Source organism: Brachyistius frenatus, unplaced genomic scaffold (genome assembly GCF_029030835.1).
Source record: "Brachyistius frenatus isolate BFR_SWC_R1_liver_20210118 unplaced genomic scaffold, ASM2903083v1 Contig_72, whole genome shotgun sequence".
Taxonomy (NCBI): domain Eukaryota; kingdom Metazoa; phylum Chordata; class Actinopteri; family Embiotocidae; genus Brachyistius; species Brachyistius frenatus.
Window position 1 is genome coordinate 1356164 of NW_027210671.1, and position 13383 is coordinate 1369546.

The window sequence follows — 13383 nt, forward strand, 5'->3', positions numbered from 1 at the left end:
TTTTTGCTGCATTCTTGACATTTCTGCCTGGTGCGTAAATGGGAAGACGACAAGCGAAATGACAACTGATGTGTATAATTATGTTTTTGAACTACATTCTCCAGAAATTTGGGGTTTGTTTTTGTGATGTAACTGCCAGAGATGATGTGTGAACAGACAAAACACGAGGCCTGAGATACTGACCAGCTTACATCATGTGTAAGTACATCTTCTACTGGTATTTGCTTTGGTTTAGAACACGTAATACTGAATTTGAAAGCTAGTTTGCCTCCTCTTTTATGTGATATATGGACTAGTTAACTGAACATGGAGGAGGGGATGTTTGAACTTTGAGCCTGACAATTAAAGGTTGAAGCTCTCTATGTTTATCAAAGTAATGCTGCTTGTCATCACTGGTAGTTTGCCAACTGCATGTCTCATATATCAATTGCTCTCCATATGTCTTGTTTTGTTCACAAAATCATTGATGCTTTGCATATGCCACCGTTTTAGACATTGTTGGCAAAATATCCCAAGTTATTCATAAATGAAGTGCCTTTTTGTTCGTTTGGAAGATTAAAATGTCCAACATTTGACAGCTGTAAACTCCACATTAGCCTTCAGTACTTATCATTTGTCATGAGAAGTGCATCTAAAGGGCTTTTTAAAAAGTGAAAGGATCAAACAAATGAACTCATAAAATGTTATTCCTGTAAGAGTGATTCATACGTGGCTACTTTCATATGTTTTATCTCAGAGGCACTTAAACTTCACCTCCATTTATCTCTCCAGCCGCCCTCCCACATTTCTCTCCTCCCTCCTTCCTCTCCCCAGCTCTCTGCCAAACTCCCCATCGTCAGCACAACTCTTTATTTTGTCTTACTACAACAGTGGCAATAGAGTGCTGTCAGCCTGACCGTCCGTCCCCTCTGCTGCCCTGCCTCTGCTGCTAACCCGCTTTCCAAAGGGCAGGAAGGCCCGTCTCTGGCCCAGTGCCTGATGGGCTCCGACAGCAGTGTGTTCTGGGATTACGGCTGCTGAAAAGGGGGGCATTCCAGCACTGGCGGCTTTTGTCGCAGCACGGCCACTGTTTGCTTTTGACAAGACAGCTGTTCAAAGCCCTCCCGGCCCCCATTTATGGTGTGAAGGGAAAGAAACCAGAGGTGACTTCCGTTTACTGGTGGTGTCGGTGGATGAGCGGTGCCACCTCAACCTGAGGTCCCTTCTTCAGCATATTTATCTAAAGCCGCAGCCTAACTGTATTAATGCATTACACTTTCCTCACATTTAATTTATTAAGGCCCAAAAAGTCAAACTTTGAGAAACACCTGCCCCGCAGCTACGAGAATATTAGTTCCAGTTAGTTTTGAAGTTTCACAAAGTGCTTTTCTTTTGTCCACCTAATCAAAAGTAATTTCTCTGCTTGTCTCCTCAAACCTGCTCCAAATGATGCTGCAGTTACCTCACACTTGAAGTTCCCATTTACCTTGTTTGCTTATTTGTGTGCTTTACACCTAATGTGGAAGAGAAGTACCACAAATACACCTTTTAGTTCAGACATGCAGGGGCCTCCCTCAGCTCAGGGCACTGGGCAGCCAGTCCCCCCCTCCACCTCCACCTGTGTCACCCCAATAAGGTTGTGTAAGGCGTGGTGCTGTAATTAGCAAGTCATCCTAATGAATGCTTGTTGCTTCTGTAGAAGCAGCTGGTCCAACACAGAGGAATGATAATGAATGGACACCTCCACGAGGGCCTGAGCAACACACAGCAACACAGATGGTACACAGCACAGCCACTGCAGTAAACACTCACACACCCTCAGTTGATGATATTAGAAGAAAAATCGGTGTTGTTTTTAGGAATTGTCTACCATAATAAGACAATTGTTGTAAAATACAACCTTCTCTGCTTAAGCTAATTTTATATATACCTAATACTGTTTTGATTAAGTTAACTCTGAAAAAGAGTCGAGTTTTGATAAATATGTACATCATTTGCAACAAAAAATACATAAGCTATAACCCTGTTGCTGCACCACAATGCACAAATAACAAAGACAAAATTTTGTTAAAATATACAATAATAAATAATTCACAGTGGTTCTTTTCTAAAGAAGCTCATGCAAATTCCACCCTTCACATATGGCGTCACCTTGTGGTGCTTTTGACTTCCTGCTCCACCTCTAATAGTAACAATTTACACACCTGGATACACCCACCTTATAAATGTTTTTATTGGGTAAGTGGGTTTGATTACAAGACATAATATACATGGCAAAAATAAAACATTGTGACTTTGAATGCTCACTTGTTTTCTTAGTTCAGATCACCTTGGTAGAAAAACTTTGTTTGAAAAAAACAACAACCTTAAGTGATTCTTCTACTCATAAATGTAACCGAGAAGATTATAATAGGGACATTCACATTATGCTGTACAGTAATTCTCTCAAACCAATTCTGCTGCATTGTATACTTGTCGATACAAAGACTTTATATAAAGCTAGGAGAACTGAAGAACCTGAACGTAGTTTGAACACAGATCTCAGAGAATCAAAGTGAACCATCTCATAGTGAGCGGTACCAGTGGCACAGATACAAACGCTACTGTACATACATGTTAGATGTAAGGCAAATGTGACTTGAGTGAGACTTGTTATATTTTTGTGTAGTGGCAGGTCCAGGAACCTTAGCTAGGACTGACATATGAATCATATACACTCACACACACAAAAAATATCATCAGTTTTTTGCCCATGCAATAAATCAGGAATTAATACAAATTTCTCTTCGTCATTTGTCAAACGATTCTTCCGTTTTGCTAAAATGTCGAGCAAACTAGAAGCCAATGTTTGGCAATCGAGAAAAACTGATACTCTGATCACCCAAACCAATAAAAATGTAGTGGATGACATTCAGACAGAAATGTGGTGGAGCTTAAAGGAGAAAACTAACGTATCTAACGTGGACTGAGACAGCTGGTTACATCTAATACAGACGTGGAGTAGAGTCTTATCCTCAAAACACACAAGTAAAAAACAATTAGTTCGTTTGGGAGGAAGAACCCATCGAATCAAATTATATAAATCAACACATGGTTTGATCAACTAAGGCAAAGATGTAGAGCCAAGTGAGAGGATGACCTGTTGCCATTTTCTGTCTTGATGAGGTGAGTCCAAGTGTTTGTTTCATTTGAGGTTTTTAATCTGCTGGTTTGTGTTGTGGATCTTGAGATCCATCTTGTCCACTTTGTTCATCAGAGAATCAATGGGATCGTCTTGCTCCTCAATCTCAGACTGGAGACCAAGTCCAAGGTTCTTCAGTCTTCTCAAGCCATCGGACATCTCGTCTAGGTCATCGACAAAGGACATGTAACATTAGTTATATTGCGGAACGACAGATTATTTAAAGGGATTTTGTTACAATATAACAAAACATGTAACACTTAACTCAGAATATACAGTACAATGCTATTTTGGATTTCCCAGTGTTTATAGTTATACATTTGAAACTTGTAGTAAATGACATTTATGTTATACAGCATTACAAAAACTATAATTACAATACATTACAGAATTAATAGAATTATAATCTAAACATGACAAAGGTGTCGATGCTATCTCATTAGGCCTCTCTTGTGATTGTATAATATAAAAATGCACAACCAAGTAGCAGTACAAGATATTTAAAATATATATATTTTTTTGTTACCCAAGTTATTGTCGAGGGTCTGGTGAGCCTGTCTGAGGTGTCTGTTGTGAGGCTGTCTATTCTGTCTGGACGAGCTGTCGTCGACCGACTCAGCAGCTCCGAACGCTGGAACACAGAAATCAGACATGGTGGCAGCCGGTTTGTGGTACGGTTAGGTAATGCTGAGGTGCTTGTGCAAACTCTTACCTCCTGTATTCAACTTTATTAGGTTGGGGTGACTGGCTTCATATTTATCTTCATGCTGTCTGCTGCTGGACAGGGCATTCTGTAATCTGAGAAAGTCAAGACAAACATTTAAAGTACATGCAATGAAAAATACATTACAATTGCCATACAAGGTTTCCCCTGCAGCTGTTTCATCGAGCATGTTCTTGATTCAAACTTCTAGATAAAAGTAGTAAGCCTTCTTCACACATTAAATCTGGATCTGTATAATAGGTTTGCTGTCGAAATCTCAACTACATAGATGTTATAAGTGATGTGAACACATGTACTTTTAAATACATGTGTCGAGGTAATGGATGATAGATTACGAGGTAACGTTAGGCATATGTAATGGTGTTTGTTTGGTTGTAATTCATCAGACTTTATTTAATCATGATGAAAACTGACTGAAATTAGATGATTACAAGGGCAAAAGCAATGTAGAATGAAAATATAAAACATAATAATAAACATGATGACAATGACTTTTTAATTTCATCTACAAAGTCTCTCCTGTTATCACACACTCCTGTTTATACTGAATTAGAAGATTGGAGTTGTGCCCGGCTTCTAAATTAGTTTAAGAGTTCATAATATAATCAAAAATAATTGGATAATATACAGAGATTTGATGCATACCTATTAAGAAAAGTAAATCGACAATAAACACCCTACTGACCCAGAGAAAGAAGAACTGAACATTACCCTCCGTTGGCCTGGTAGGTTTTTGTCTGCTCTGGTGGCGGCGGCGGCTTTGTCTCTGGCTTGCTCTTGAAGTAATTGACAAGGCCGCCCCACACACTCTTGATACTGGTAATGTGTCTCTCGCTGGTCTTCAGGTCCTGATCCATGCTGTCCAACATCTTGTCTGTCCTCCTCAGAGCCTCGCCCTGTCGCATCAGCTCCTGCAGAGACAAAGACACAAAGAGAGACAGACAGACACTCTTTCAGAAACAATGCCAATTCTTTGTGTTCCAGAGTGAAGCCGATTAGTTTAACATACCTCTGCTGTTTCCACCCCCATCTTCTCTGATTCATGGATGAGGCCGATGGAACGGTAACTGCTGTCCACAGCAGACTGAGCTGTACGCATCACTTCATGCTGGAGGTACCTCTGCCTCCTCTCCGATTCACTCATCCCGCTGTCACTGCCGTCCTCATCAAACCCTCTGCTTTTAGGCTTAAAACCTTCCACGTCATCATCATCATCATCTGCGAACGGGTTGTGGGACTTAGGGTAGGCCATCTGTGAAGCAAAGGCAAAGTAATCTTAAGTGAAGGTCTGTGAGCCTTTTCAAGTGTTTATCTCACCATCATCTGTGGTCAAGAATGATCTTTCACACTCAGTAGTGAGTTTTGTTTCTGTTAATAGCTGCACAGAGGTTTGAAACCGACACAACATATTCTTGAAACAAATTAAACTATTAGTTGGCTGACAAGAGATTGAAAAATAAGTTTCAGTCAATTTGGATACAACCTGACAAATTTGCCGGTTAAACCCGTTTCAAATAAATTATTGCATCAGCTGCTTAATACAATTTCAGATACTCACAAATAAAAACGTGTTTGTGTCTCTGGTCAGAGAAGAGGAAGAGAAGTACCACCTGCTGTCTTCGTGGGATCTTGTTTTTGTGCTCGTAGAGTTTCACAAACTATCTTAAATGTTTCACACTAATCATCGAGCAACACTTTAAATAGAGAAACCCAAAATAATGAACAGTATTTTAACATATTGAGCCATGTTTCTTGTGCCTAAAGGGGTTGTTGGCTGGCTAGCCGGCCGCTAGCTGTCACCTAAACGCTGTTACCACACCCGAAGCTCAACACGCAGCAGCACGTGTTCTGCTCACACGGTAGATTTACGCCTAAAATGTGACAATTAAAAAAAAAAGAAAAAAAAAGAAGAAAGAAATAGGACCGATTCATTGAACAGACAAACCTTTGACCGTCGCAGCTGCAGATGTTGTTGCTGAGTCAGCTGACCGTCGGAGACTGAACGCTTCCTTATCACGTTCGGTGACGTCACAACGCGCCGTCCCAACGGTAAATCCTGCGCAACACAAACAGCGATTCAGAAAGTCACTTATTAATCATAACGCTATTTTTATTTATTTATTTATTTTATTTTATTTTTTTTACACAGCGTCTTGTTTACCCGTCGCGTTGGCAACAGCGGCATCGTTTAGTTATGTACGGAGGAGGGGGGAGGGGGGGACGCCCGCTGTAAATTCACGACCTAACGCCGTAGTTGGATTTGTCCCCGCTGCGTTGCCGTACTGCGGCTTTCCCAGCTGCCAGCTGCCGCTCGGCTGTTTCCTCTGCTCGCTGATTTGCGCTGGTTTGATGTCGGCGTAAACATGTCTGTAACGGGAGGTGGTACGAGAGGGTTTTATTTCAACACAGTCTTGTCGCTGGCCCGCTCTTTGGCCGCCCACCGTCCCGCGCCGGCCGAAAAGGTGAGGAAGTGCAGTGAGCTCCCCCAAAAAACACACACATTTGTATTAGTAACAACATGCAGCAGGGTTTTTTTTGTTGTTCAGGGTGCAGCTCCGCTTCCGCACTGGCGGTGGCTTATGTTGAGCACCGCGGTGACAGTCGTCTGATAAGTCGTGTGTCCGTCCGTAGTCAGGAGTCACTAATTCGGCAGCATTTGCCCGAAACAAGAAGAAGAAGAAGAAGAAGAGCGACGCGGAGGAAAGTGGCGTCGCCGCCTTTGAGGTGTCTGTTACTGCAGAGCAGTCGGGCTTGATCAGCACTGCAGTCAAACAGGTTCACAGAGATGAGCTCTTGTTTGCATTGCACACACTCACTAACCTGTTGCGGCCGGAGTTAGGACGATCAGCTCTATAAATAATAATAATAATAAAAACTGTCTTCTTTTGTAATACAGAAATATTAGTGAGTTTGTAATGACAATTTTTTTTTTTTTAATTGGTGTAAAAAAAAGGTAGGAACATAGCGTGGCAATTATCAGTACACTGTCATTGTAAAGCCCATATCTGCTGCGGTGACTTGCTTGGCACCATGTCAAATATCATAAATAGCTGTATCTTCATACTTTGGTTCCCACCCTGGTAACAGTCAACTTTATTGATCCCGAGGAAGGAAATAGGCAGATAAGCCAGGAACATGTGTGTACTCATAAATGTGGGCAAATACAATTGTGCACTTTCCTGATATTCCCGGTATGACTCTGGCAAAGACCAGATCTGAATATTGGAACATGCACAATCACTTTCAAACCTGTCTTTAAATACAGCACACAAAAAAAAGCTCAACATTTTGTATCTTTTCTAATGCTATAAATACCTACAGACAGAGACAGTGAGCTCTTGAGTAACATAAATCAAATAAATGGGCCTGATGTGTGCATATTGTCAGTCTGGGTTGTCAAATGTCCATTTTACAATGTTATTCTATTTGTGCTGTTTCAGGTCCAGAAGCTTCAATGTATGTGTCCGGTGGAAGTCCGTGGTGTGTTCACTCTCGATGTGCGCCGCAGAGATGCTGTAATTGCGCTGGCTGTGTTTCTGGTGGAATCTGGTTTACAGGTGGGTGTTGGTCTGTCAAACCTGGAGCTGCTAAACTTCGTTAATTTCAGGCTTTCGTGACAGTTACCGAATGATATGGTGCATTTAATATCCAAATATTACAGAATTGTGTGTTTTACATAGTGATGTAGCAGCATGATATATTTATAAAATATTCGTGTTATTTGTACCACTGATTACCCAGCCTCTTCACGATATCACCACGATAAGCTTATTCCCATAATCTGATTAAACTGGCGATTAGACATGCAGTTGACCATGTAAGCCTCTAACCTCATCACACTGAGACACAGCGTGGGAAGCTTCGAAACCATCTGACTGTGTAAAGATGCTAGCTTCACTTTTCAGTGTTAAAGTAATGATATATGTTCTCTGACATATATTTGACTGTCAGATTTAACATTACCTCATAATTTTGATTTATTAATGCTTGTTAGGCAAAAAAACGTGCTGGTCTGTGCTGCCAAGTGCAGCTGTTTGTGATGTAATGGCTTGTTTTTACTCTGGCAGCACAAAGACATACTTGTTTCCTACTTGCTGAGCCTATTGAGAGGGCTGCCGCGGGTCCAATGGATCGAAGAGAGCTTGGGAAAGAAAGGAAAGGGTAAGAGCAATCCTCTTATAGTGAGGCTTTTTGTTTTACAATGGCTTCTATTTATTTGTGGCAGCAATGCACTAAGTAGTATTTTTTTTGGCATTTTTATTCTCAGTACTGCCTTAAGATATATTAGGATTGGGTTTTTATCCAAAATGCCATGGGGAGCAGTGTCCATTTGTTTAGAGTAAAAATATATTGGTCAGATATGATATTGAAACAACGCATTGTGAGCTGCAGTTTGTCTGTTCCGCTACATAATCCTCTATTTTTCAGTGATTACTGTTTAAATAGCTTTTCATTGTTTGTGAAACAGGTTATCCTTCTTTTTCTTGGTGCACGCACTTCCGTGGCATTCAACTGTTCGTGTTTTCTGCTCTTCAGAATTTCTCCCGGTTGCAGAAAACTTCAGCTTCTGTTTAGTGACTCTTTTGGCAGATGTGGCTCAGAGGGACACAGACTCCCGACAAGAGGTCAGCTGAAAAAGTGAAGATGATACGTCACTCTTAGGTTAAGCTGCATTGCAGTTAAGTTCTAAGTTCTTTTGTCGACTGTTGTCCCCAACAGATCTTGAACACTATAATGGAGGTCATGCAGGCATTACAGGACATGTGCCAAACACCTGATAACCATGACAAAGGTATACACACGAATGCAACACTATATGACATCAACCCTCAAAATGAAAAACCCTCATAGCCGCTCTCTCGTCTGCAGTCTTCCTGTGCAGGTATATTGTCCCCACCCTTCTCGGCATGACTCGAGCATTCGGCCGCTACAGCAACACAAACGAAGCCCTGTTGTCCAAGTTGTTCCCCAAAGATTCGCCCCAGGTCCGCTGCGTCACAGAGGAAACGGAGGGTGTGCGCCGCAGATCCTTCAATGACTTCCGTTCTATTCTGCCGTCCTCACTGCTCACAGTGTGCCAGAGTGACACTCTGCGCAGACGCACCGGGACAAACCTGGATTCCTCTGCGCAGGTCGGTCTACGTTGCCAGAGACACTAGAGTTTTATGAGTTGAGAAGAAAAAGGAGGCGTCTGCAGAGCTTCACTGTTTTTAATGAACGTCTTGTACTTGGTTAGTGATCAAAGAAATGTTGTGTCATAGAGCTGCACAGATCCAGGAGGCCACTCACCCTGCTCTCCTACAGCCTCTGGTCCACAGTACTTTGAAGGTAAAGGGCAATAAAAACAAGCTGCTTTGATTTCATTGGTGTTTGAACCTTCATCCATCATCTCAGCCAGGCTCATCCTTGTCAGCTGTCATTATTATGCAACATCTAGTTACTTGCATATTTGCATAGTTATCGGGATAAACTGCAGATATGTTTCACATATTGTTATACTGCAGTAATGCATACAGTAAAAAATTGTTACTCATTCATCGTGTGTTTGCCCTTCTCTACAGTTTTAAATGATCACTTGTCTTTATATACAGTACATGCTCAGTTAGGGCAGTTTCTTACTATAAAAGCACAGAACCTGTCGTGCTTAGGCCTGTGTGTGCCTTTTGTGACATCATATCTAACCCTGTTGATGCAGAGTCATTGTGTTGAAAGTGTTAGCAGTGCAGTCTGACTGTTGTTAGTGGCCAAACTTAGATTTTTGTTATATTTAACTGAGATATTTCAGCTGCCTTTGATGGCTGCCTCTTACATTTGAGTCATCATTCCACCTTCGTATTCTGTAGTCATACAGGAAGTAATTCAATATAGACACAGATATAATAAGCCATTTTCTTTATTTTATGTAATTAGAATACTAAGCCCCGTGAAGGAACCAGTCATATACTGTCCTACTCGCTGCATGCTTTTTATGTCTTCTGGTCTCTTTGATTACAGGTGCCTATCTTCCAGACAGCAGCACAGTAGACCCCGACTACTATTTCTCCACAGTCAGTTCCAGTTTCTCGATGTCTCCTCTCTTCATGGGAGCAGGAGAAAACGAGGTGGAGGCGCCTGTTGATCTGTTCCGACAGCTCCTTAGCATGGTGCAGTAGACTATCACTCATTTGCCAAGATACTTCTTCTGTTGCTTCCCATCCTGTATATGTATCATGAATCCATACCAGTGGTTGTTTGTGTTGTTGAAACAGGTGAAGAAGTTTGTTTCCGAATCTTTTCTGAAAACCCTGGACGCTACAATGACAGAAGTCTCAGAGGTAACTATATCACCATAGCAAAGAAATTGTAAATGGTAAATGCAAATTTCAATACAGGCTGTTATCACTTAAATAATCCTGTCTGTCATTGTCTCTTCTGTTTGTTGTTAAGTCTAATCCTGGAATCAACCTCTATTACAAAACCTTCAGTGACCCTCTCTATGTGTGTGTGTTCAAAATGCTGCGGGACACACTGTACTACATGAAAGGTAACGCTTCATATACAGCTTATTTATTATGCATTAAACCCTAACAGCCTTGCGATCGCTCTTGTTCAGTTTTCCAGTCCATTACATGTACCGCTTTGTCAAATGTTCATGCTGTCCTCCTGTTTTTAAGTCTTGCAGCCGACATTTGTACGAGAAGTGCACGACTTTGTACTGGAGCAGTTCAGCAGCAGTCAGTCAGAGCTGCAGCGGGTACTTCATGACACGGGGGGGTTGTCGGGGGAACAAAGCCCCCTCAAGCTTCGTTGCCAAGCCAACGCTGCCTGCGTGGACCTCATGGTGTGGGCCGTCAAAGATGAGCAAGGTAATCAATCGTAGCGGAGAGTGAGCAGCGCAGTGTGTTTAGACATCACCATCAGAGGGATGCTGGATGTTAGTTTGAGCTGGTTGTATCACTTTTCCTTCCCTGGTGTTTTTTTATTTTATTTTTTTAGGAGCTGAGAATTTGTGCACCAAACTGTCAGAGAAGCTGCAGTCCAAAACCTCCAGTAAAGTCATCATTGCTCATATGCCCCTGCTCATCTGTTGCCTACAGGTATGATACTAAATGGTAGAAAGACTACTGACATATTAGCTCAAATAAAACAGATTTTTCACAAGTTAGTGGTCCTGGGATGGAAGCTTGTTACTTGTCTGGGTTTTAGAAGCTGACCCCGGCCATTATTTTCTGTTATTCATTGCGCATCAATTTATTTTCCTCTGTTTCAGGGCCTGGGCCGTCTGTGTGAGAGTTTTCCAGTAGTCGCTCACTCTGCCACAACCTCTCTCAGGGATTTCCTGGTGGTTCCTTCCCCTGTCCTTATAAAGCTTTACAAGTATCACAACCAGTACAGCACAGGTATATACTGTATATACTAACTAATCCAAATTCAGCCGGGGGCTCAACACTCCCATATCTATCAGCATGCATGCCTTTGTAATAACATACACCACAGCTTATAATAAGGATATTGTTCAGGATATATTGCAAATAAATGTAGTTTGAGTCTGTAATTTGTTGTAAGACCTCACAGAAAGAGTGCTTACAATGTTAAATCCTGATTAATTGCAGCATTAGTTCTTGTAACTCAGTCGAGGTTAATCTGAAACTGCCTATCGATGGATGAAGTTTTTAAATGAAATGGGTTTTCAATCAAAAGGCATATTTCTCTTTGTATTTCACCACTGAAACAAAAAACTGTCCTAAAAATGTGAAAATATATACAATCCGTCCAGCTTATCCAGAGCACAGTACACATCATCAGAAGAAAGGACACAAGAGTGCTGTGGCTGATAATACAAAGACCAACATACAGTTCATCAATAGCAGTGTCAGTGTCAGATCTGGCTCTCATTCGTAATTGATCTGAACAGCTACAGATACAGACAATTGATAATGCAATTTAGGCAACTGATTTTTTTTTCTTCTTCTGTTCTGTCCCCCTGAGTGCTGCTTTTTAATAGATCAGTTGCTCATCTGTGAATGTATAAAACATGCTCTGTAGATTTGGCTCTACACTCAGATCTTTCTCTTTTTTTCTGTGTAAATTCTTTATTTTATACAAGATTTGATATTGTATTCTTTTTGTATTGATGTGTCTGTCCTTGTGCTATCTTCACTTCTTTCTTTTTTTTAAGGCACAGGAGAAATCAGGATAAACGTGACCAATGAGCATTCTCAGGCCACCTTCAACATCCTGTCAAACAGGAAAGACCAGCCCTCCATGTACGAGCAGCTCAGAGACATTTCCATTGACAACATCTGCAGGTTAGATACAAACACACTGCAGTCACGCATGCATTTTGTGTAAATATTCATTTGTAATCTTTGTATGTCTCTTCTCTCTCAGATGTCTGAAAGCTGGTTTGACGATGGACCATGTGATAGTAGAGGCCTTTCTGGCCAGTCTGTCCAACCGTCTGTACATTTCACAGGAGAATGATAAGTGAGCAACATTTCTAGTTGAAAAATGCTCTACATTTATTCTTGTAGTCACCCAGATTTCTTTTTCAAGTCATTGACACCAATGAACTGCTTTAAAAATATAACTTGTCTTCCTGCCAGGGATGCTCATCTAATTCCAGATCACACCATCCGATCACTGGGCCACATTGCAGCAGCTCTGAGAGACACTCCAAAAGTCATGGAGCACATCTTACAAATCCTTCAACAAAAGTTCTGCCAGCCTCCGTCACCGCTGGATGTACTCATTGTAGATCAGCTTGGCTGTATGGTCATTACAGGAAATGTAAGCCACAGTAATTACACATTTGTAGAGCAGCGTGCCTCCATTATTTGATGCATTTATGGTTGGTAGGAGACATAAGGAAAGTACTTCACTACCAGGGGTGTGTTCAGAAGTATAAACTAGGGCTGTAGTTGGAAAAGAAATGCAGATTTTCTTTGTTCAAAGCAAAAAAGTTATTACTGTTGCTGGAAGAGAACCAAAGTAACCCCTCTCCTTATTCCAGAGGGGCTGACACATTGTAATTACTATAAACTTGATGGCTGCTGTTTACTTGCTCAGTTCACTGTGCATTAAGAATAGATCCAGTATTTCAGTTGACACACCACAGGAGGGCAATGGTGTGTTTCTGACAGCCAGCCAGCCCAGAATGTGATAGGCTACAATTAACAAAGTACCAAGAATTGATCCGAGCAAATGCTTGCTTATACAGATCACTTAGAAAAATGCCTTGCTCAGTCCTGATATAGATCCTGTGCATTTGCCCTGGTTATTCCTAATAATGTTTTTTTTAGGTTGTGAGAAGCATAATTTTCTTACTCCATGTCTTTTTGTCATGTAGCAATACATCTATCAGGAGGTGTGGAATCTGTTCCAGCAGATCAGCGTGAAAGCCAGCTCAGTGGTCTACTCGGCCACCAAAGACTACAGAGATCATGGTTACAGGTCAGCATCTGCTGTTCAGTTATCATAATATTAGTAGTTGCTTAAAAGGAGACAGTGCCGTCGGGAG

General features: G+C 41.4%; 2 protein-coding genes across 4 annotated transcripts in view; one reads left to right on the top strand and one right to left on the bottom strand.

Annotated features, from left to right (window-relative positions):
- Positions 1-2194: 2194 nt before the first annotated feature.
- Positions 2195-6084, bottom strand: snap29 (synaptosome associated protein 29). Of its 2 annotated transcripts, XM_069707845.1 has the most exons (7): positions 6046-6084; positions 5830-5940; positions 4894-5136; positions 4596-4795; positions 3873-3958; positions 3687-3791; positions 2195-3324 (listed from the first exon to the last, which is right to left on the bottom strand). In XM_069707845.1, the coding sequence occupies exons 1-7, from the start codon at positions 6067-6069 to the stop codon at positions 3164-3166; spliced, it is 930 nt and encodes a 309-aa protein (XP_069563946.1). In that variant the 5' UTR covers positions 6070-6084; the 3' UTR covers positions 2195-3163. The 2 variants fall into 2 exon arrangements, with proteins under 2 accessions (XP_069563946.1, XP_069563947.1); XM_069707846.1 differs by lacking the exons at positions 5830-5940; positions 6046-6084 and adding an exon at positions 5443-5774.
- The window catches only part of pi4kab (phosphatidylinositol 4-kinase, catalytic, alpha b), a 28082-nt gene continuing 20685 nt past the window's right edge, over positions 5987-13383 (top strand). The window contains exons 1-17 of one of the 2 annotated variants that reach the window (XM_069707843.1): positions 5987-6346; positions 7325-7441; positions 7952-8045; positions 8421-8509; positions 8604-8676; positions 8754-9016; positions 9146-9212; positions 9879-10027; positions 10133-10198; positions 10311-10407; positions 10538-10729; positions 10860-10960; positions 11134-11263; positions 12043-12172; positions 12255-12350; positions 12470-12653; positions 13213-13316. In XM_069707843.1, the coding sequence (XP_069563944.1) occupies positions 6248-6346; positions 7325-7441; positions 7952-8045; positions 8421-8509; positions 8604-8676; positions 8754-9016; positions 9146-9212; positions 9879-10027; positions 10133-10198; positions 10311-10407; positions 10538-10729; positions 10860-10960; positions 11134-11263; positions 12043-12172; positions 12255-12350; positions 12470-12653; positions 13213-13316 (2051 nt within the window). In that variant the 5' untranslated portion in view covers positions 5987-6247. The remainder of the gene's footprint in view (positions 6347-7324; positions 7442-7951; positions 8046-8420; positions 8510-8603; positions 8677-8753; positions 9017-9145; positions 9213-9878; positions 10028-10132; positions 10199-10310; positions 10408-10537; positions 10730-10859; positions 10961-11133; positions 11264-12042; positions 12173-12254; positions 12351-12469; positions 12654-13212; positions 13317-13383) is intronic. The other variant, XM_069707844.1, reaches the window with a different exon arrangement.